Genomic DNA, 25,078 nt, shown 5'->3' with positions numbered 1-25,078 from the left:
TAAAAACTGCTTGAGGAATTGTGAAAAACGAGATTTCAATTCTTTAACGACCATCGCGTTTGGATTTTTAATTTACGTGAATATAAAATTCAAGGTTTATATCATATATAATTCATATATAAGTAAATACATTAAACTTTCTTATTATTACATGCTTGTTAACTTCTTCAAGATTCAATAACACGAGCCCGATACTTTACATTGCTCCTCTCAGTAATATTGAAGTTTTCCGTAAAAAAACATTGTCCAGCAGTACAATTGATACCATGTAATAGTTTCCATATCCTATGAATGAATTATTGCAGAAATACACGCGTCATCAGTGAACAATGTATACTATGTTGCTATACATACGAACTATCTGGGGATGAAGTTTACATAAACAAATCGACCATAAAGCCAACTCAGCAATCCCTTATACAAGTATTGAGTTCTTTATATCTCCGACTTCTCGCTTCGTCAAATCCTGTCACTATTTTGAAGTGCAACGATTTCCTGGTGATCTACGTAAATAGTTTACGGACACACCAACTCTCAGGATAAAGGAATAAACGCGAAGAAAATCCGCGGTGCTAACACCTGATATTTCAATAGAAGTCAACTGGTATAAAGTGATCGGCAGAACTGCAACAAGTCACCACTTCATGACTGACATGCAACCAAAAGTCCTATCCATACATCTCGTCTATCGTGACAAAAATGCTTTTTACGGAACACGTGTTACATAATTGATACATAGGTGGTACATAGTTACAATTAATAGTATTCTATAAGTGCATTTGAGAACAAATAAATATAGTAATGAAATGTTGGCGTTGAGGAGTTGACGGATTATAGCTTGTCGTTGATTCTTGCAATGTTCTGGGCTTGTCTACGGGAAATATCAAAACTTTTCGTTGACCAGTTCTCTCAAAATTTCGTTGACCAGTTTTCAACTTAATTAATTAACAGTAACTAACTAAATAGTTACTTAACCTTCATCATGCCTGAAAGGTAGGAGATATACATCTAGTCTAAACATACGCCGCCTCACATGCCTTGCCTGCTCTCGAGCGCGTTCAGACTCGAAGCGTTCACGATGCCATCAGGGAGTCTGTTCAACATGTCGGTGACACGATACGAGATGAAATAATGTAACTATAATGTATAAAATATAATAATGTAATTATAATAATGTTTTGTAAGCTTTTTCGGTATATTACCGTGCCATCTACAGTGTACTCTTACTTCATTTTCTAGTAATCCTTCAGGAATCTTTATTACCTCTTTTATACTTGCACCCTTCAAGAAGATCGTCTCGGAGACGTCGGTATAACACAGACTAGGAAGTTACATGAGCTCTAATTTTTATTCATAAGACTAGTCTTTAGCTCAAAATTTTCCTAGCTGTAAGCAATTATTCTTGACCACGTAACGGTGTCAAATTTTAGGTGAGATAGCACTTGTGTGAAGAACAACAGCTTCATACATTATTCTTAGGAGTGTCTAATTAGTCAAGCAGTTTATTTGCTTTAAAAATATTGATTTGTGTTTCAATATATATAGAGTACTGCAGTCTGCTATTTAGTTCCACAAAAATTTAGAGTCTGTTTTCTTTATAATCCTCACCAAAGTGAAGCACTTAAGGCTTGTCATTATATAAAAGCAGCTGCCAGGTAATTTGTCCCGTGAACTAACTTATAAAGATCTTATTTCGTTAGAACTTTTAACGTATCAATTCTCGACGTATTAATTGAATAAACGTCAGATTAAAACGTTTGTAATATTTACAATAAATTTTCTGCAGGTCGGACCGGTATTTGCAGGAAACTATGGACCAAGACAGTCATCCAGCGTCCACACGGTCAGTCTTGCATGTCAAACTTGGTATGACATGCAAGACTGACGATAAGTTTGAACGCGTGGACGAGGCTTAAGCTAGACACGCCTCGCGTGTCACGCAGCCGTGAGAGTTATTAGGATCGCCACGCAGCACATCGTCTTGCCAGCCAAAGAATGCGCCGCTAATTAAGCTTCTTGTAGCAAGCACGGCAGAGCGAGGCAGCTGTTTCGCCAATTATAAAGAAGATTTGACCACAACAATTATTGAAAATTGGACTGACCGATCAGTACATAGATCATAGTTATATATGACATTAATTAGGCATTGCTCCAAAGAATTGTTTTTGGAACAACATAACCACATGTCGATGAATGTGATTTGTGCTGAAAGAACTCAAGAACATTCAAAAGCAGTTTACGCACGACGGTGAAAGCATCTTTATACCTAGTTAGGTTGGAGCACTGGCCGGCAGAAGGGGCATTGATATTGGCCCTCACATCCTGTTATTGGAGCATTGGTTCCCTTATATCGGGATCAAAAAGGGATAAGTCTATGGGATGATACAGGACCTTCTCGTTTGGATCTTGGTAGCAGATACCATGTATATTCTGATCATAATATTGGATCACAGACCGTGAGATCACAGGATTGCTATCACATTGGTTGACATCCACCTGTCACTTCAGTTCACTCTCGCGGCAAATGTTTGGCACGGTCTCTACGTCGTCAACGTTTGATCGCTCGCGCATACTCCGCAGCTCTCAATTTAATGGCGTTAGCACCTCGAAAAGTATCACGATGGTCGTAAATCATGATCGTAAATCATATTTCTGTGCATACAACTTGCGGCTTTAGCCATAAGCCCATCTTTTAGTTCTTGGTTGTAATTTTTATTCGTAACGCAATTACATGAGATGGATTCTGAAAATTTTGCTGGGTGATGGCTAGTTTATTCTGATAATAACGGCGAATTCTTTTCGCACGATTGGTGAAGTTTGTTCGAAAAATACGCGGAGGCAAATTGAATCAGGATATCATATTGCTTTTGTATCTGACAATAGGTTACTCGGACTTTTTAATGTTAGCCGACGTAAATGTTTTGAGTTAGGAGTTCTTAAATGTTTTGAGTTATGTTACTCATTTTACAATTCCATACATTCATTCAATTCGCGGTTGAATATCGATATAGTAATTCTGAATATTCATATAATAGAAGAATAATTCAAAATTAAAACCGAAGTATCGGAGGCAGCATATGATGCTAAGTCTAATTGAAACAATAGGAATGAAAACTTGAATACAACCAGGAAAGCAATTAATTCGCATGGTGCATAATTAACATTTGGGTCAACAAGACGTATTTAAAGAAGAGGCGGGAACAAAAGAAGGCTTTGAGCTGACGTCCAACCTGACTAATGTGCGTGAATGTCGCGCTAACTGGCGGGTAAAATGGCATAATTAGTATGCAGAAACGGGAGCAAAGTGACAAACTCTTGAATAATGTGGGGCGAGTTCGCAAGACAAAGACTCGGCGATTTTAGCGCGCAGATAAGCTACGATTTACGATTTCTAAAGGCTGAAATTAGGATCATGTGACGTAAAGCTGCGTGGAATGTAGCACAAAATCTGTAAAATTCTGCGACGTGGATAAGGTGAGAGCGGGATTTGGGAACATGCATGTGCGTTTAGGTTGAGGATAATATTGCAATATACCACGCGTTTAGTATCTCTGACACCACATTTTCTTCTGCTACACTTTGTGTAGCCACTAAAACGGTGACCATGAATTGTACGATGACGATTAAGAGGCATGTCATTAATTTACGTTGATTAATGTCGACAAATTCGAATAATGCAAGTTATTTCTTATTACTTGGTCGGCGAAGTGAGGGATGTCATTGAATTACTTGTTCAATGTAGACGAATTCGTATGATGCAAGTTACTTTTTATTACTACTTAGTAATAAGAAGAATATTTCTTATTACTTAGTAATAAGAAATGTAACATAAGATGTACTAAGAAATAATAATTATAATAATAATAATTATTATTATTTTTATTAATATTAATAAGAACTAATCATAATATTTCTTAGTACATCAAAATGGGAAAATTGGTCGTTGGCCGATATAAAAATCTACGACGAATAGAACAACACAGTTAATCATTTAAAATTAAGATTAACCCTGAAAAAATTTTCTTTTTACTTGTATTAATTTTTATTGTGAATATTAGTAGTTTTAATAATTTATTTTTTGTACTCGATGAAAGTTTTAGTCCGTTATGATTATATTAAAAAGCATTTGCAATGATGAATAAAAACTTCAGGGTTTGAGATAGAAAGTTGAGGTTAAATGAATAACTTCATCGTGAAGAAGTATGAATTGAAAAGAATTCGCAAAATCGATCAAAAGCAAATTTTAACTCGTAACAGTAATAATTAATTTGCAAAAACCAATTAAAAACGAAGTACAAGTAAGAAATAAATTGAAGTGTTTGATATTTCCGTGTAAATGGGGATCAAATGATCAAAGCAATCCGACGCCGTTAATCCTAAACAATTAAATACGCAATGGCCGGACGCATGAACCCACCACGCCCACGTTTATACACAGAACTGACTTACATCATTAACATTTTTGAGTCATGCAAAGAAAAGATCGAACTAGTAACGATGAAGAACTGTCAGTGGAAACGTATGCGGGCTATAGCAACGCATGCAAGAGAAAATTCGGGGAAACGTAGGCAAACATAAATAGAGAAAGTCATGTAGAAGGCAGAATAATGATGGGAGGAGAAGGTCAAAGAGATGTAAGCGAAAAAAAGACGTTGCCATGAAAATTGACAATAAAGGAAGGCAAGAGAGGCTACGGAATGCAGTAATAAGGTAAGGAAAGACTAGGCAAGGCAGAAGGTGCCAATAAAACGCCTGAGACGCTGCAACATCAAAGTGCGGGAGCTGTCAAGCTGGTATTGCTCCGGCGCTCTGCCAAGCTTGGGTGCACACATCCCCACAACACCCCACGCTACCCCAAGGGTGGGGGCTGAGGGAAAGGTAACCCCAGGTAAGGGTGTCGAGACGATGCAAGGGTGTTGAGTCATGACGATGTCAAGACGTGGAGCTGTTGAAGAATTGCAGAAGACTCGAGTCATGGGCATGTCAAGATGAAAAAGCTTCAAGTGTCGGGGGGAGGCGTCGAGTCGGCGAGTTCGGTCCCCCCAAGACCTACCCTCGCAAGCATCGCCGACACGCACGACTTTCGCGCCCCGGCAATATACGCGTTGGCCGGCGGCGGCGGCGCGTTTTATGTAGTGTAAATACTGTGGGCGCGCGTGCCGTGAGTTGCAACACTGACATCTGACTAAAATGCGGCGAGAGCGCCAACGACATTTATAAAGTAACGATGAAAGTAAAGTATGTGAAGGAGATCAAGATATACAAGAAATGCAAGGAATAATTAAAAATTTCAACAGCGAATAAGTTTAAGTGAATGCACTCAATACAGGTTTTAAATCATAATAAACTATGGCGTTCGGTTTTAGAATAATCTGAAAATAATTTAGAAATGAAAAGAATTTATAGCTTAAAAAGGTGAGCTGGAAGTTTAAATAGACAAGAGATCAAATGAAATCGAATTTAAAAGACGTTTTAATTCGCATCTGTGGAAAAAGTGACATTAACTGCATCAAAGCCTAAAAAGCCGACGCATGCTGATGAAGACTGGCATGATTCAAGATTAGAAAATTGCCACGCAATTTGCTTATAGTGGGATCGACTAGAACAGTTGTGTTTAGAATGAATTTAGCTTTTAGCAGTCATGTTCAGGAAATCTTTCAAATGTCATGAATACACCAATGCTAATTTCAGAATTGAAGCCTAAGATGAGAATTGAAAATATTTAAGTTCAATCAAAAGCACTCAAAAATTGTTATGCAACATTTATTGTGCGATAAAGTTTGAAATACTCTTATGTTAAATTTGAATTTGAAATCGCTGCGATTTTTATGAAAACCCTAAATTTGTACACAATTCACAAGAAAAAGCAATGGTTATGCTATACTGCAATAGGAAAACGCTTGAATAGAGGTAAAAATAAAGCATCTAAAAGAAGTTTGATAGAATTCTCCTTAGATCTGTTCACACTATGAGGAAGATTTAATATTTTCAATATACAGTCAGTTGAGAACCTTCTATTGGAAAAATAAGTAGTATTTAATTACAATTTACATCTTTTTAATAGTTTGTCACATTGTTCAACGATTTGTTTCTTCGATTTGTGTATATGTAAGGACTTTTACTCATTGTTCTGCTTTTTCTATTTCAATAGAATTCTACGAAAATGAGAGAATACATTTCAGTAATTATTGTATGAATGTACAAATCACTCAAGCTAAGTCATGGAAAAAAAAAACTCTCTACCTGACAAAACAATTTCCGTGCCTGGTCTCCGAAAAACGAAACTTCAAGAGACACGTTTACATTGCAATTAATTTCTCAATATCCGTCCCATGTATCAACTTACCTCGAAAAAAAAATTGTTGTGTTAAAAAACGCAGTCTTCTAAACCAAAATTCCAAGTAAGCAACAGTAAAAAGCGACTTTTCAAGTGCCTTTCCGACCATTTATATTTTCTTGTTGGTTGAATGCATTGGTAGGAATTATGAAGCAATCAAAGAGCGCGTAGCAAGGCTTGGTTTTGAGACACAGGGAACGCTGCACTGTATGAGCAACGAGCTCACATTAGTATAGTATTTTCGGCATTAAAGAATAGGCCTGGATAGGCCTATTCTTTAGACGGGAAACTGGTCGATACGCGCTCAGATTTGATTTATTTATGTATTCAATAGCAATAAATATCTAAACCGATAGGTATATTAATACATATTAATATCTAACAATATTGAAAGAATGAAGAAGCTCATAGTTATTCAAAATTAATGAAGGGCTGTCAATTCAAGAGATGATATATGGAAATGTTAGTGATGCGTAATTCACCTGAGAGGAGATGCTTGTTCTGGCGGTGCATGGCTCTGGTGAAGCGGTTTGACTCGCTCACTGGCACGTCGTCGCAGGCTGAGGGTGAACAATCGGACCCACTTTTGCTGAGTGCTGGCAGATCTGACCCACTTTTGCTGAGTGCTGGCAGATCTGACCCACTTTTGCTGAGTGCTGGCAGATCTGACCCACTTTTGCTGAGTGCTGGCAGATCTAACCCACTTTTGTTGAAGTCTGATATATCTCTAGTCGCGGCTTTTTGGTTTTCATTAAATTGTATTGTTGGGTTTTCTTGAACTTCTGAGTCAGGTGCCAAAGTACCAGGACAGTCAAATAGAGCTGAATCTTCGACATGAGATTCAGAAATGTTACATGGCAATGTCGATCGTTGTGAAATATCTGCTCCGTCCTTCTTGGGTGCTTGTGTGTGATTTGCATCGTTGTTATTAAATTGTGTGTGCATAGAAGAAGCATCTGAAATTGATTTACGATGCTCTGAAATGCAATCACCAAGTAATTCGCTCCCATCACATGGTAACGTCGACTGATCACACGAAGTTTCCCTCGCGTCTAAAAGATTATCTTTCGTCTTCGTATTCAGTGATATAACTGATAAATCGTTAAAATCTATCTCTTTTGTGCTAAGCTCATCGTTGTTTGTTGCTGGCGGCGCACTGTCATTTGGTATCATAGTATTGCAACACTCTGTTGAATCGGTTTCAGTGTATGCTATGGGATTTTTGAGGCACGGATTTACCTCCGTTTTTCCAGAAAGGGAATCGATAGAATTTTTATATTTCTTACAACTCGTTGCCAAAGAACCGTTTTCTGACGAAACCTCTTCCATCGGCAAAAAAATTCTGGAATTTATCGGAGGTGCATTTATTCGATGATCCAGAGGATCATGTAATTTCAAAGCCAAATCTGAATGAGAGTTTTCGAACATTTTTTTGGTTTCTATTACTGTTTTCGAGAACGATTCGTTCGTCAGTTGTTGGTCGAACAGCTCAGCACGTTTGTTTTCATTTGTCGAAATTGCAAAATCTGCTCCAAACTTGAGATGTTTTGGCGTACATTTATTTGAAATTTCGGTTGCTGGCTCATTGTTAGAAAGAGTTTCAAAATTTTCTTCCACCAACGATTCTTTTCGGATGTTTACAAATGCGGCGTAAGAGTTACCGGGCACATCATGTGTTTTAACTACGTTATGAGAAATTTCAGAACCATCGACTGTAGAAAAGTGGGATTCGTCGGGACAATTTTTGAGCAGAAGTTGTGCTGGAATTTCAGCATGACTGCCTTCATGAGCAGACGCAGTTGTAAAATTGTGCGACTGCCTGTCATTCTGAACATTTGCGGTGTTCTCATTTTGTTCGGCAATATTTTCAAGGTTCTTGGCATCAGCTGAACATTTTTCAGCTGCCAGGGCTGGCAGCGTTCCAAGTTTTTCTGGACGCATTCCAACGTACGTGCTCTGGTCAGAACTCGTAACAGGTCCAGCAGCGAAGCGTGACGTGGAATTAGTTACGGTCTCGAGAGCTTTAAAGGAGTTTTGAAGTGGCGATATCGCATCGCTTGAGCTGCTTTTGAGATGTTCAATTATTTGGAGGGTTATTAGGGAGCTTTCGAGCCCTGATGGAGGGTCGACCATCGGAATCATGGGCCACGAAACCGCAGAGACATTCGATGATAAAAAGTTCGATAGGGCGGTGGTGTCAACAGTGTTTGATGAGATTGAAGAGGACACTGGAATAGTTTTCGGCGCTTCATTTGGCGGTAACGAACTCGATTTTGCAGCTATACTTCTCGTCTGATCGGAGCCCCGTAAAGAAGTTAGTAATTGGCATGAAGTAGAGTCGATTGTGATGTGTTCTGCCGTCAAGGTGGGATCATTTATGGCATTTGTAGCGATTGATGATGCGGGAGTGAAAAGGGGCGATGTACAATTAGTTGCGTTATCAATTAAATGTTGGTGCAGATTATATGTAATGTTCCTCGAATCAACGGTAACATGAGAAGATATTGATTCAGTAAAAGTGACCACACCAGGGTTAATTTGTTCATTAACATTCGGAGAAAAAATAAAGTCAGTAGATGCAATTTTTGGTTGAGAAAAAACTGCTTTATTTGTGGGTACTTGTGTTGGAATTATCAAGGGGCGGGAAACGGCACTGGAAGGAGCAAACATATTTGCTAGACTTGTGGTCGACACATCGCACAGTCTCGACGAAGACAACTGTTCTTGTGACATTTTTTCGTCCGTGAGGGAGGCCAAGGTTGTAGACACCATGGGCAATAATTTTTCATTTTCTGTTTTATCAGACATTGATCGTGACTCGTCATTCTGCATCTTCGTGAATTTTGCGTCGTTCGAGAACGATGCTGCGGGCAGAGGATTTCTCGCGTCGTTTCCAGGGCTGTTGTCCCGCGCAGGCGCACCGAGCTCTGCTTGAGATGCTGCATGAGGAACCTCTTTAGCCTCGGTCTTAACTTTTATAACTTTCTTACGAGTTGATGCCCCAGGCGGGCCTTTCGTTGCTTGGCCTGTTTGGGGAATCGATCTCTTCTCGTTCACAGCGGAAGAGCCGAGCATATTTCCGCTGGACTGCTGAAGCCCTGGAGATGAAACTTCCGAAATTGCGGCATTTTTATCGGGGCTAGGAAGCTTGGGCATGAACTCGTCGGCGCCAGCCATGTTCGAGGAAAATGGCACGCTGGTCGCATCAATCACAAGCATTTTGTTTTTTTCATGGTTATTACGTTTGTCTTCTTCAATATTCTGTGAATATTCAGGATAAATGCTTGAGTTGTTGTGACTTGACATCGCTTGATGATCATGAATGTCTACTGGTCTGCTAATTTCAGTTATGCCCCGAGCTTCCCCTACGGAACTTTGCGTTAATGGCGCCGCGGAGGCAACCTCAACGTCCGATTTGCTACAAGTTTGAAACGATTTTGTGCTGGAAGAAGCGACGTTGTTGAATCGCTGTGGAACGGCTGTCCCAACAGCGTGATCGTAGCTTGTCTTAATAGCCAGGCAAAAACTCCCTCCGTCGTACGAGGACACGTCATCATCATCGTTATTTAACGAGGCTGCATCACAATTTTCATCATTAAGATTCATGGGATTAACATTAGCAGCTTCGTCGATGCTGTCTCTTTCTACATTCGCTGAGGCTTCATGAGGCTCCGCAGCGTCTGTTTGCTCGGTAGGTCCATCGCTTGCAGTATGTTCTTCAACGAAGACAGGGGCAACAGGTTTCGGAGTCTTTTCCATTTTTCTTAGGATGCCTTTAACGTTGAAAGAATTCAGGAATTTACTTCGTTTTTTCTCTTTGGGCACAGCGACCGTCGTAGTCTCGGCTGCGCTCGTTTCGTGGCCACTTGTCGAGCTCTCGCACGACCGAATTTTCTTTCCAATGGTCGACGTAGACTTTTTTTCCAACGTCTTCCTATTGCGAACTTCTTTTTGGAAGGGAATCCTTTCAATGGACTTTGGAGTGTTTATCTCATCAGGCTTAAATGTGGGCAAGAAACCTGGCCTTCCCTCACGCTTCTTTTCACGAACATGTAAAAAATTAATGGATTTATCATCATGTCTGGGAGCGGAGAGTCCTTCCTCATCGCCCCCTTTATCACGATTCTCGTTTCTGCTTGAAGTGTTGCCCTTTACCTCACTCCCCGCATTCAGTTCGCCTCCACAGTGCGGATTGAGGCAATTTTTGTTTGCATAGCAATCTGACAAATTTGCATCATCATCGTGAACTGGTGCGGTCTCATGTTCGATGTTTATTTCAGAAATAAATAAAGCATTTCTGTTCGAACATATTAAAGGCACGGTATTGTTGTTATTTTTAACGGAAGAATCAGCTTGGTGGTTTTCTATTACCTGGACGTCCGACATATTTTTAGAGAGAGTTTTTTCATTTATTTTTGTCGGCTGTTTAGACAAATCGCTCGTTATTGGCGAATATCTCTGTTCTTGGCGACTGTGAGTGCAGGGATTGACTTTAACGGATAAATTATCGCAAGGAAAATTAATTCCCTTCTCACCTTCAGTGACTCTATCAACCGTTCCTTTATTTTCTTCGTTTTCGTGGGTCGTCTCGTTACAGTTCGAAATTTTACTAACTCTACGTGTGAGATCAGGATTATTTACGTGAGCCAACGTAGTACTACTGACTTCCGATGGCGTGCGACCGTCTCGACTGCCGACGATGAAACGCACAGCGTCAGTGCGTCCTCTAGCTTCGTCGGCTGGAGCATCGAGACTCGTTTCTAAGTAGCAGCTCTCGCGTTTACTCGTCGTCATTTCTGCACTGGTGACAGTCACAGGTGGTTTGTAAGTGGCCAACGAAAGGCCGGCGCTGATTCACCCGTAGTTTTTCGTAGGGTTAAACACAGGAAGGTAGCTCTGTTCCTACGTCTGCCATTTGGCTTCACACAATCAATGAACACTTTACATGAGCTTCGAATTCGATAAATTATAGTAAAAAGTTTAATAGTCTGGTGTAGCCTAATGGAGATCTGTTTTCGATTGAATAAGAGAATATTGAGGATAAAGCTGAAACGTTACACAAAAATAATAACGGAGCAATTAGTGACAATTGAGATGCAAAGAATCGACTAAGTTATCAATTTTTGCCTAACTGGAATTGCAAGAAAAAGATCTTACTCTAACTATTAAAACCTACATATATAGGCGCTGAATAATTGCGTTTGCGATAAAAGAAGCATGAATCTTCCTGCATGCGTGACACAATATGAACAACTTTAGGCAAGGGTTACGGTATATTTATAAATGTTTCTATTGCTTAACTGCGCTTGTCAGGCTTAGTTAAGAGTAATGATCGAGGCTGGCAAATGGACGCGCGCGTCTCGCAATGGTTCGTAATGAACTTGTCCCAGATACTCAAGTATATGTGTCTAAATCTCGAGTTGGATAAAATTACATGTTTAAAAATACTTGAGAACGCCAGTTGAGTAATGCAATAGACAAATAAAAGATCATTTTAATACGTAGAAAATTCCTGCGAGTTCAAGATACGCGATCTCATTTCACTGAGACTCGAAATTCGGCCTGTTCTGCACTGCTACATTTATAGTCAATCATCCTCTATGTGCCATGTGAATACCAACTCTAATAACGATGTCAGAAAATTAGATACAATATTTCAAACAACACATTTCTCTCCCAAATACTAGTTTGGCTCTAATGGGGTCGGAATAATGCGGAAAACTTCCACGCGTAAATAAATTTGCGTGACAGCGACCTGACATCGCACGAGCCATCAGTCGTCTCCGCGGCGCCCGCTCGTCGACGGGTAGAGTCACGTCTATCACGTCTAGCTCAAGATCATCGTTGCAGTGATGATCATTGTGGAACTGACGATCAGGGCGAGATGGCAATGATCGAAGATCAAATGATCATCAGAGGACAGAAGTTAATCGTGGAATGACTATCATCGTGGATCAGGCGATCATCGTGGATCAGACTATCATCGGGAACTGATTATCATTGACGATCAGAAGAACATTGTAAAACTGACGAAAAGTGGCGATGCTCATGGCAGCAATTACTAAACGCCGATAATTTTTCATTTACATTTTCAATTATTATTAATGATTATATTGTTCATTTATCTGTTTGATGCCTCGTTTTCCGTGCATCTGCCGTTTCCCGTTTTGAATAATAGAATGTCATTCGGGATTTGACTTTGTCATGCAATTTAAATTTTAAAATAAGGCAAGATGTTCATTTTCTTTATATCTTATTTAGCATCATTTTTTTACTGTAGAAATACGTTTAAATTAATTTACAAGCATAATATTCGCTATATTTATACTTGAGCTCATTTTGTAAGACACTCCAAACCAGGGAAGTCGCTCTCCGGCCTAAATACACCCTTGATGCAGCGCTCTCAGTTACTTATGGGTAGACCAAATTCAATAAATTATTGACAACAAATGTTTGCATGATATAACAAATGAGATGAGGTGTTTTTAAAATCAACCTTATACTTTTAATGGTCACCGCAGGCTGCAGGCCTCGGGAGATACTGAACGACGCTTGCAAACTTTCTGAAATTGTTGATAATTTATCCAAATAACGATACACTTACGCCCTTTTGTGCGTCATTATGACCCAATTTGACCCGGTAAAAGAGCATATTAGCACTACAGAAAGTGTGTCACTATTTAGACCATATGACCCATTTATTGTACCGAGTATGTCGTAACGTGGAAGGCTTGCGGTTACAGCGCAGCGCGCGTCCCCGGCAGTCGAGAAAAAAATTGACCTACAGTTTTGCTCGGAAGCCGCTCGCTCGTCTGTACCCTACACGATTACTGCGTGAGCACAAGCAATTTTTCTCTACCATTCGAGCCTTTTAAACCTAGAATTTTTTTTTGACACTTTGACTCCGATTGCTTCATCTTGCACTATTATTTCACTTTTTGTACTGTTTTAAACAGGGTTGCCAGACAGTCATTTTTTCCGGACAAATTCCGTGATTTAGTTTTTATCAATTGCGTTGGCCGGCTAAAATTTATGACAGGGGTACTTCCTAATTAAATTTTAAATACTGCAAAAAGAAAATAAATGGAATTTTTATAGCGGAACCTACAAATAAACTAGTATATATTGAGCTATCGGCCTTTTTTGGCCTTTTTTGTACTCGGATTTGGCCGATTTTAGGCAACCTGAATTATGAACCACTACGTCCGGGGGAAATACATTTTGTGGTACGCATATGTACCACTTCGGAGTCAACGTGTTAAGTAATCTTTTTATAATTTTATCTTGCAACTATCCGTTGTCAATCATTTCACCTACGTATCATAACACTTATCGTTTTCTTAAAGCGTAATTCATCAGAAGCAGAAGCAAACATAACAATATTCATTTTCTGATGGCAATTGATTGCCCAATTCTTAGAATGGGGAAAGTGAGCAAGGAGACATAACATTCATGCCGGAGTAATGAGGTAAATAAGTTTTATCCAGCAATTTAAAGCGCCTATAAAGAGTGAAAATGGACAGTATGCCAGCAGAGCGACAGCCTTGATTTTTAGGTAGAAAATATACGAAATGCAAACAAAAATATGTCATTGAAAATAAAAATTAAGTTTATGACATGAAGAAACACAGAAATAGGTATTTATAATCCAAGATACCATTAGCAAATTAGGTGTGGCCAATTATCGGCGTAATATGGGCGGTAATACGCCTGTTATGAGCAGACCAGCGGGACCTAATACCCCCTCCCCCACAACCCACCTGGGCTCAATAGGTCTGGGTCAATAGGTGGGCATATTGTCCCGAGGACGGATAACGACACTGCCAAACTTAACGGTAACTCTCAAAAAGCTTAAGTTTTTCAATCAAGAATTTAACGGTACTTTCTAAAAGAAAGCAGACCTATAACACCAGGTATAAAACCAACACAATATAAATGAATATTGGAGAAGAAAATACTGAATAGGTAATAAAGGATTTAAGAATAGAAATCTGTCAGAATTATAACTAGAGGGAAACTGTAGGGCAGAAGCTCGCATGATAAAGGTTATTATTGGAGGCGCTGAGTGACGTCACCAGAGAAGTGTGCCACGGCCATCGTGGCTCTCGTGTGGCACTGTCACGACAGGCAGCTGTCGCGGCTACAGCTTGATGGCAGCTCTAGAGCAGACATACAGAGCAGCGATAGGGCAGCTATACAGAGCAGCGATAGGGAGCATCAGAGCAGCAATAGGGACCAAATATACAGAGCAGCAATAGGGACCAAATATACAGAGCAGCAATAGGGACCAAATATACAGAGCAGCAATAGGGACCAAATATGCAGAGCAGCAATTTAGGTTGGTTACACAGAGCAGCGATAAAGGTTGGTTGTACAGAGCAGCGATACAGGCCAGCTAGTGATACAGGCCGGTTAGGCAGAGCAGCGATACAGGCCGGTTAGGCAGAGCAGCGATACAGGCCGGTTAGGCAGAGCAGCGATACAGGCCGGTTACGCAGAGAAGTAATTTATAAAGTACAAAATAGTAATATAGTATGAAAACAGGATGTATAGCATCAGTTTGTTGCCACAGAACGATGATCGATTGATGATTGATGCATCAATCGTCATCACCATCATGATGTGTTGCATCAACACACCATGATACGCGCACGATACCCAGGCACGGTACACGCATGACGCCCAGGCACGGTACACGCATGATATGAACGTAACCTATCACAAAGCAATCAAATGCAAACTCTAAAGCAAAACAAATGCGTGTTGATAGATGCCCATTCTGCAGCTTATTCCTGTTTCTTTATCACAGTGAAGTCGATCGTTCCGTGAAAAAGGCCCCAAGAAAATTTCAAGGAAATAACGAAATAACGAATGACTCGCAAACGGAATAAGAATGAGTAAGATAATCTATATATTGAGCAAGAATGGAAACGAGGCGTGAACGATACCCATTGTAGGAGTACCTAATTCACAGGCACACAATTAGCAACGGTCGACCGACCTTTGGTAGCGCTTTGCGAAGGTTATTGATTAACGGGGTTTAGTCGATAAGCAGTTTTCAATAACGGACGAGTTTACACCTCTGACAGTACGGTCACACGGTTACTCCTCTGACATTACGGCTACTAATGAGAGAAAAGTGGGCTAATTTTGGAGTTGGTTGAATGCACATATATAAAAACATCTTCGATTGCTCTTCATGTTATTAACAGAAACTACCAACGACCGAATATAGACTATACAATATACAATCTACGTGTACACACTGCAGAAAATCACACAGCCATGCAGTCCATTTTACGTGAGACGCTTTGTATGTCGGTCGACACTTGAATGACGTCTGAGCTGAATATTGGTTTATGGTGAAGAAGCCTTCTCTCGTGCCTCAGCCTTTCAAAACCTGTTTTCTACAAATTGGTTTCAAAAGCTTTAATGAGTATCTCATAAGAGTTCAACTCCAGTCGGACAACTAACTAACGCGTTTTGTATAAATTTGATGTCTCAGCCTCAATAGTCTGAGGTTAACGGTTAACGCTTCTCAACCTCAGCCTGAGCAGTGAGCATGTCTGTCGGCGTCTGAGCAGTAAGCATGTCTGTCAGCCTCAGTCTGAGCAGTGAGCATGTCTGTCAGCGTCTGAGCAGTGAGCATGTCTGTCAGCGTCTGAGCAGTGAGCATGTCTGTCAGCGTCTGAGCAGTGAGCATGTCTGTCAGTGTCTGAGCAGTGAACATGTCTGTCAGCGTCTGAGCAATGAACATGTCTGTCAGCATCTGAGCAGCGAGCATGTCTGTCAGCGTCTGAGCAGTGAGCATGTCTGTCAGCGTCTGAGCAGCGAGCATGTCTGTCAGCGTCTGAGCAGTGAGTATGTCTGTCAGCGTCTGAGCAGTAAGTATGTCTGTCAGCGTCTGAGCAGTAAGTATGTCTGTCAGCGTCTGAGCAGTGAGCAAGTGAGCAGAGAGGTTCAGTTAGGAGCAGCAGTTAATCGAGCATACAGCTGCCACCACCACCAACACGTCAAGCCAATTGAGCACAACTTGTGGCGAGCTTGTGTGTGTTTAACGCTTCTTATACTTAGTTTATTGTATTCACTTCAGATAATTCGGTTATATACATCTATTGATGATTGATTGTAAAACTATAGCTGTGACTTGAGAATGTAACGGCAAAAACTTCAATTAGAGCTTTAAAAATGAAATTTTATAAGCATCTTCCTGCCTTTTTATTACAGAGTTGTTAGCATTAAACCGACCACCTACCGACAATTTTCCCTCATAAATTCTAATCAAATTAGTTAGATGCAATAGTGAGATGATTACCGCAACCTACTGTTGCTGTTGTTCGTAATTCTATTGTAACTCAACGAAACCATACAAAACAATTAAACATTCAATGTAATGTATTCAGTATTAAGGTACTTATATTATTTGAACTTGAACTCTTTGGTACACAAATAAAGCAATATAATAATAGCTAATGCTTTTTAAGCAAATTTTCAATAAAGATGTGACGAATGAACTCAGCAGTTCAATTGATTAAGGAAATTTTGAGCTCGTCCGGCACTGACACAAATTTGCGTGCATTTGGATCGTATGTTCTCTGAAAACAGCTCAACAGGGAGAAAAAATTATTGAATAAATATATATTCTATCTTAAAATATATTTTTAATTAAATATGAATAAACATGTAACCGCTTTCATTTCCCACATTTGAGGTCACGTAGAAATATACGAATACGTTTCCCAATTGATAAATATAGCAATCGTAAAAAACGCCTTTATTAGGGGTAAAATAACAAAAATTTGAAAAATTTACGTAAAAAAATAAAAAGCTATATAGTTTACCAAATGATTGAATAAAATTGGTCAATTTTCTCGCACAAAACAAGCTATCGCTGCTCGGCACAGCGCGGTGCGTCGCGAGCTGCAACGTACGTCGCGGCATGCGTGAGAGATGCGATGACGTCACCGCGTATACAAACAGCGAAATGACGTAAAAAAATTGGAATGACGTTACGAAGCTGAGGAATGCATGCTTCTCAAGCAGTGCTGCCAACAGTGCGAACTGCGGCACAGCACCAACAGTACAGTCAGAAGCGATATATTCAGCGACATAAGAATTAGCATTAGTATAGCGTTAACAGCCAAGCCACACTAGCAATATTAGCACGTATGAAAACAGCACACGTAGACGGTAGACGCATCAGCAGCAACAGAAGCAACAGCCCCAGCAGCAACAGCAGCAGCAGCAATAGCCTCAGCGGCAAAAGCCTCAGCAGCAACAGCAGAGCAGCAATAGCAGCAAACGCACCAGCAGCAGCACCAGCAGCAGCAGCAGCAGCAACACCAACAGCAGCAGCAGCAGAGGAAGCGCTGAGTGGGACAGATTGACTTCTTCCTCGTAAGTTATAGCTGACGCAGTACAACTGCTGCCCTGACTACTGCACAGTCTTATAACACTACACGACAGCCGTGACACTGCACGACAGTCGTGACACAGCACGACAGCCGTGACACTGCACGACAGCCGTGACACTGCACGACAGTCGTGACATACTGCACGACAGCCGTGACACTGCACGACAGCCGTGACATACTGCACGACAGCCGTGACATACTGCACGACTGTCCTGACACGCTGCACTGTAATTAGCACTGTCACGACTAACCTGGCATGTTGCACTGCAATTAGTTAGCACTGTAATTAGTTAGCACTGTCATGACTGCTCTGTCACGCTGCACTGTAATTTATAGACTGTGAACTACCGCATACAGCGAGGTCAAGGCGAGTAAATGAGCAAATATTTAAATAGAGCCAAGAGGATACGAGACAAGGGAGTTAAGAGGCTAAGGGGGTATACATGAGGTTGAAGGGTGGAAGGGATGGATGGACGGAGGAGTTGGATGGGTAAAGAAGGTGACAGGGTGGATGAGTTGAATGGTTAAAGAAGGTGACAGGGTGGATAAGGTGGATGGTAAAGAAAGTAACCGGGTGGATGAGGTAGATGGTTAAAGGTGACAGGGTGGAAGAGGTGGATGGTAAAGAAAGTGACCGGGTGGATGAGGTATATGGTTAAAACTTAAAGGTGACAGGGTGGATGAGGTGGATGGGTAAAGCTGACAGGGTGGATGAGGTGGATGGGCGTAGGAGCGAGGGGGGTGGAAGGGGTGGAGGTTGGGTGGTGCAGGCCAGGCTGGGGTCACGACTCAGGCGGCGGTGAATAGGAGGGGCAGGATAGACACGAGGGGCAGTAGGAGGGGCAGGATGGGCACGAGGGGCAGTAATAGAATATTAATGCGTAGGAGGAGAGTCAGAAGGAAGTGTCGGCGCTGAGGTCACCGCAAGGCAGCCAAAACCTAAGCACAGTTACGGGGTTTCTTTGTCCAGGGAAGGAATTGTGCAGGAATGGACATCGTCGACTGGTTCTGGCCTAGCGCTCTGCTCGTATCCGTGATACGCAAACGAAAGGAAGATTTCACGGCCTTCACAAGCCGTTGAGTGAGAGACGAACAAGGCATTACCGTGATGTTAAAATCATTGTTTTAATTTTCCTAACTCTCTTCTAAATTGATATATTCATCAAATTTTTTTAACGGATTTTTTTTTTTCGCACATTTATTACTATCAACATGATTTGATTTGCGAGACTCTTTCTTTTGCATTAAAAAAAATAATGAAGAATGTCAGAGGAAATATGTTGGTATCAATGTAACCCAAGAATCGACTAAACTACCGAGACACTAGTCGCCATCAGTAATCAACAATAATCAATAGCAATGAAATAAACATTTTTAGAATAAGTGTGAGTAACTTGTTAGTAACTCAGAGTCTCAGACCATTCGTCTCCGTGCCTATAACATCATTAACTCAGTCAACTCAGTAGCCCAAACTATACGGATTGCTCCTGTTTAATGGTCTCTGTGTAGACGTCATTCGAAGACATTAATCATGATTTATGCGCGCTATAATGGCCTAGTATCGGACCGGCGAATGGCATGCCATACGAAGCTTTATTCGTTCGTCTGCCTTTCTAGTTTATGTGGGGAGAAATAAAATCATTGAGGAATTTTTTTCGGTCGCTGAGGACAACAAAATACTTAGTATCTTTGGTACCAATGATACCAAATGGTATCCTTGGATTAGGGGCATTCTTGGATCCTTTCCCCAATTGGGGGATTAATTCAAGGTGCCCATGTGATATGTGCTACTTCAGAGGCTTCAATTAACCATAAGATTAAAGATAATCGCATACAGTACAAAATATCGATATCGATGGCTTAGCTTATGAAGAAAATGTTGCTGAAATTAAGGCCCTGTACAAATTCTCAGGAGAGGGTTTCTTGCAGGAAGTGCGAAGGAATTATATATACCGCAGTACTATACACGGGAATTAACTACGGAAGACATCGCGCTACAATGGTGCAATATGGTGCGTTCACATCTATAATAGTAGTTATCAGGTTGACTTAAGCTTGCAAATGTAGTATATTTTGGAAGAATACACTATCTATATTTAAACTCTTATCATAATATTTTCGTGAAAATGTTAAATTGACAGAAGTCAAAACGGTTCCTCAATTATGATACTCATGAAGAGACATAGGTATACCACTTCAGCCTAGTGCTTTCAACATATAAACCAGATCGAGAATGAGAGTTTACGGCCACGCTATTCACTTCACTACTTGCACAACTTTCACTGAATGTCGGGGAGAAATGACGGTTTGTGTAATTCAAATGCAGGAAGCACTGGATCGGTCGCAAATAGCCATCAATATAACGGTTTGAGGAGGCAAGGTTAATCGGATTCCTCGCGGTAATGTCATGGCTTATCAAGCAGCTCTCGAATAAAAGGCCTCGTTATATCTTGATCTCAGTGTTAGGTTTCCAGGCGAGCTGCTATCCGGGGTGGCTGGACACGCCGCTGTGAGCAGGTGACCAACCGCCGCAACATTGCGGAGCGACTACAGCGCGCACATCACACCACGAAAGCCGAGAGTACACTGGCGGGTGAGCGCAGGCCGCACTGCCGCAGCCGCCGATCATGGCAAGCGTCTGCACTCAGCTCGGCGCAATCGGAGTACGCCGTAGACAACATCACGTCAAACTCAACGGCTTCTTCGCTGCACCCTGCAAACTCATTAGAAAAGTGACACTTATTTCGTCGAAAAATTTCCGCTTGTTTATTGCAGGTATATTGGTGGAACAATTCAAAGTGATAATAAAAGGATTTAGTTAATAAGACAACTATCCTAATCATATAGTTGTATGGTATATTACCTGGATGGACAACTAAGCCACGTGTTATAGATGAATGTGGGGTTTTCGAACGCGTATCCAGTTCACAGCATCGAGCTGGATATTAGCTGGATCTGGAATACGACTTCCACAGGTGGGATCACATGGCATCGTTTATCCGAGATCGGATAAAAAATTCAAGACTTGCAGCAATTTTCAGCTTAAAAATACATCATAAAATTCTAATATTTTTGAAAATTTCAGAGCGATAAAAAATTTCGTTAGTAGATAAATCATTCTAATTGTTCGATAAAAAATTAAAGCCCTTCATATTATGAAATTTTAGCCATTCTAGGACACTCGTTTTCTCCGTTTTCAAATGAGACGTTTCAGACGAGACACACTAATACTTATTTTTAGAGTTACACTTGATCCATTTGGCTGGATTCCAAATACTTTTGCAGTGCCCTTACTTTTGCGCGCAGATATTTGGTCAAAACATCGTCAAGAAGGAAAGAGTGGGTGAGTGGGCGGGTGAGGGAAAGAGTAACGAGTGAGTGGGCGATGTTGAGGTGCGGGGGTGGGAGGAGATGAGAGGATGATCCGTAACCTATTGTGGTATAAAAAGGCGGCTGAGGGAGAGGGGGCGCTAGTGGCGATAGGCTGGTGTGAATGGAAGGATGGGAAGGGACAGGACGACTCAGCCTGAGCAGTGAGCATGTCTGTCAGCCTCAGCCTGAGCAGTGAGCATGTCTGTCAGCCTGAGCAGTGAGCATGTCTGTCAGCCTGAGCAGTAAGCATGTCTGTCAGACTGTGGTTGTCAGACGCCGCCAGCACCCTGAATCGTGACCCCGTGCAGCGTCTCTTGGCTGTCTTACATTACTGTCCATGATGGCAAGTGGGTGCAGAGGCGGTGATGAGGTGGCGGAGGGAGAGTGGCGCATAGTGACGCTGGGCTGGAGGGAATGGAAGGACTGTCCATGATGGCAAGTGGGTGCGGAGGCGGTGATGAGGTGGCGGAGGGAGAGAGGCGCATAGTGACGCTGGGCTGGAGGGAATGGAAGGACTGTCTATGATGGCAAGTGGATATAGAGGTGGTGATAAGGTGGCAAGTGGATGGTGGGAATTATGGAAGGACTGTCCATGATGGCAAGTGGATACTGAGGTGGTGGAACGATCACTAGTTGTGATAGCGGATTGTGGAGTGGATGTTCCCCATGGAAAGGTCATGGTCAGGAAGCTGCTTTGGGAAGTAATTGAAAAAATATTAACGTCATTTGATCGCGTCTATTTAAAACTAACCGGGAATTCGCGCCGTTTGACGTGAATACAGACAAAGCCCATGGGGTGGGTGCAGCAGTACAATAAATCCTGTCTGTACATTTCACCAATCTAGTATAGAAGTGGCGTGACGTCAAACAAATTTACGTTGATCCTCACAACTGTATTGAAAAATAACATGCCTTTAAAAATTACTTTTTTAATAACATGCCTTTAAAAATTACTTTTTAAAGACAACACTTCAAGAGAGGCCAGCGTCTCCGATGTTATACATGTACAGTGAATTCCTTATTTTATTTTTAAATATTGAAAAAATGTATTTGTAATTTTTTTTAATAGATAGATAAAAATAAAATGTTTTTCAATTGTTTAAATTAATTATCCTGTCAATTGATCAAGCATTGCTTCCAACTTTAGGCAAGTGTTCAAAATTTCAGATTGATTGGACAGGTGAAAACAGACAAAGTGTGTTAAATATCGATTATAAGATTTGTAGCAGACAAACAAACAAACAAACAACAAGAAGTGAAGTTAAAGAGAAGTGTTGTAATTAGAGAAGATCGTATATGCACTGGAAAGTTTTGAAGAATATGCTTCCTGAATTTCCAAAAGGGGCTCTATTTCTCTGCGCTTGTAGTAAAATAAACTGTCAAAAATTAGAATATTGACATTATTTTCAGAGCTGGTAAGTTCACTGCCTTTCACAAGTTAAAGTTGAGCAGTAGGGGCGTCAAGAGGTTGGGAGGGTGGTTGAAATTTTAGTGATTATTTTACAAGGTGCGGTCAGTAGTGTTCAGTTGCGGCACTTGGAGGTGGTGTGCGGTAGTCGAGGTAAGGGTAATGGGTAGGCGGTGTGGGGACTTAAAGTTGTTAGAAAGGTGGGGGGTGGTGCGTGTGTGAAGAAAGGGTGGTGCGGAAGCGATGCGTGACGTTGATGGGCAGTGATGGCGTGAGGTTAAAGGATCATGAGAAGTTAGTTAGCGGTAGTGGCGTAAGTAGTAAGGGAGTAGTAGTAGCGTGAGGAAGTTATAGTTTGTTAGTTTGTTAGTGACACCAAAAAGTAGTGGGTGTTAGTGGCGTGAAGATTGGTTGGGGTAGCTGCGTCGGGTGAAGTTAAAGAGACAACATTGGCCGTGATGAGGGGATTTGGCGGTAGCGGCGTGAGAGGTTGACGTGGCGGTTGTGTCGGAGCGGCATTAGCAGGGTGAATATGATGTGGCTGGAAGGCTAGAGTGTCACAGCGCACAGTCAAGTCACTATATATACTCATATATAGACTCAAGATAAGGCAGCAGTCACTGCCAACACAAGCATGATTCTAGCGTGACAATATTCAACTTCTTGCGCCGTAGCCTCCACATTACGACCAAGCAGTAATGGCTAGCCAATGCAGCACTGTAATTTTAAACTCTCGCTAGGTCCGTGAGAACTGACATTTAAGAGCAAAAAAGTGCTCGACGGTCTTACAGACGCCAATACAAGACGCCATTTGAGAAGGTACAAGGTAAATATCGGTCATGTGCCTATGCTTTATTAGCCATCAGATGACATGTTCAAAGATCGCTTCCCATTTGAGGCTAACGAATGCAACGAGATGGACTTACCAAAAATTGACATGAATCCCCACGATGAGAATAAAATTCTGCTTATTTATGTATAACATCTTCTAGCAAAAGCATTCGGTATTGTCAACTTAGACTTAGAGTAACTAAAACGTCAAGGCACGCAGCCGTAGACTTTTGAAAGAAACGACAATCGTCGCAAAATAACAATATAATGTTATTAATCAGTTACTAAGATTTTAAAAAATAATTACAAATACGCATGTAATTATTGGCATGCATGTGTGCAATACCCTTCGCTATTCAAACTAAATGAATACTTGTTCTAAATGAGTCACCAAGAAAGGCATGCATAATCCAGCTCAATACTCACCGTACAGTGTACTGGTAGAGGACGATCTATGGTACGGTGGTGCAATGATCTCCCAAGTTTGCGTTATTTTATCTCATCGGTAGAACCAATCTTGAAAATTTCACAACCATTTTATTGCAAAACGAAAACTTTCAACGCTTCCGTAATATATTTAAAATATTGAGATGATTCTTTACTCAACGGAAGAAATCATGAATAAATTTACATATAATTGCATTTTTTATTATATCAATATTCAAGGTTTCAGTAATGCAAGTCTGATTTTGCTAATTAAATTATCCGGACTGTAATTACTAGGAGAGTAAACTTTTGTAACACACAGTGAAATTTATATGAAGAGCTCGTGTAACGCTCAGACTTTTTCATGTCAGGCATGGCGTTAAAGAGAAAGTTTACGCTATGAAGAGCCTTCGCACTTGAAATATCCCACACTCTTAATTCTTTATACATGAAACCTTTCTATCACTCATACTATTTTACTCGTATCCCAGTTCAAAGCACCTCTATTAAAATTTAATTTTATACCAGAAGTACATCAATCACTCCTTTATTTAATAATGAAAATAATTTCATCACTCTTTAACATAACGCCGGAAAAAATCAAATCACACTTCTATTTTTATTCTAAGAAGAAACAGTTATTTCACTCTTCTATTTTGTACCAGAAACACTCCTATCACTTCATTATTTAATGACAAAAACACTTTAATCACTTTTCCATTTTAAACCAGAAAATATTGTCACTCTTCTAATCAAATCAGGAACAATTATTCCACTCTTCTATTTTACACCAGAAACATTTCTAGCACTCTTAAGTGGTTTTCAACGGAAAGAACACGCTCTTTTTTATCGATATTTGCAGTCAAGATAATCTTTAACAATATTATTTTTTGAATTGTTAACATACTGAATTCTCATTAGATATTCAACCATAAAAATGCATGCGCTCTCAATAACTAATACCAAACACGTTTAATACCCTAAAAATTTTATATCATGAACACCAACACATTCTTCATTCCTGATACATAATACCATAGAAAATTTGTCAGTGTTAATATTTGTTTGCCAAGAACATTTTTAATAACGTAATTCTCACTGCATAGGAGTAGATAATAATGTCACGGTAGCGTTTACGTTATATCTACAAAGGTGTACCTACGAACTTCAACCATCAACAATGTGGAGTGGTCCATCTGGGTTGACATTTGAAGGTACCGGTATAAAAAACAACCCAAAATTTTTTTCTTTAGATGTTCGCATCTCATTTCTCAATCAACAATAAATGTA

At 40.6% G+C, this 25,078-nt stretch overlaps 1 protein-coding gene across 2 annotated transcripts in view; it reads right to left on the bottom strand.

The window, feature by feature from the left end:
- LOC108683000 (liprin-alpha-3) overlaps window positions 1-23,845 on the bottom strand; it is a 47,488-nt gene extending 23,643 nt beyond the window's left edge. The window contains exon 1 of one of the 2 annotated variants that reach the window (XM_018172273.2): window positions 23,789-23,845. Coding sequence is in view for 1 of the 2 variants with exons in the window: in XM_047883265.1 (XP_047739221.1) it covers window positions 6,820-6,850 (31 nt within the window). In the remaining variant the exon portion in view is untranslated. Of the gene's footprint in view, window positions 1-6,819; window positions 7,028-23,788 lie in introns of those variants that run through there. The other variant, XM_047883265.1, reaches the window with a different exon arrangement.
- Window positions 23,846-25,078: the final 1,233 nt, after the last annotated feature.

This window comes from Hyalella azteca, unplaced genomic scaffold, assembly GCF_000764305.2.
Source record: "Hyalella azteca isolate HAZT.00-mixed unplaced genomic scaffold, Hazt_2.0.2 contig12403, whole genome shotgun sequence".
NCBI classification, from domain to species: Eukaryota; Metazoa; Arthropoda; class Malacostraca; order Amphipoda; family Hyalellidae; genus Hyalella; species Hyalella azteca.
The sequence above is the reverse complement of the archived record's forward strand: the minus strand, read 5'-3'. Positions and strand labels throughout refer to the sequence as shown.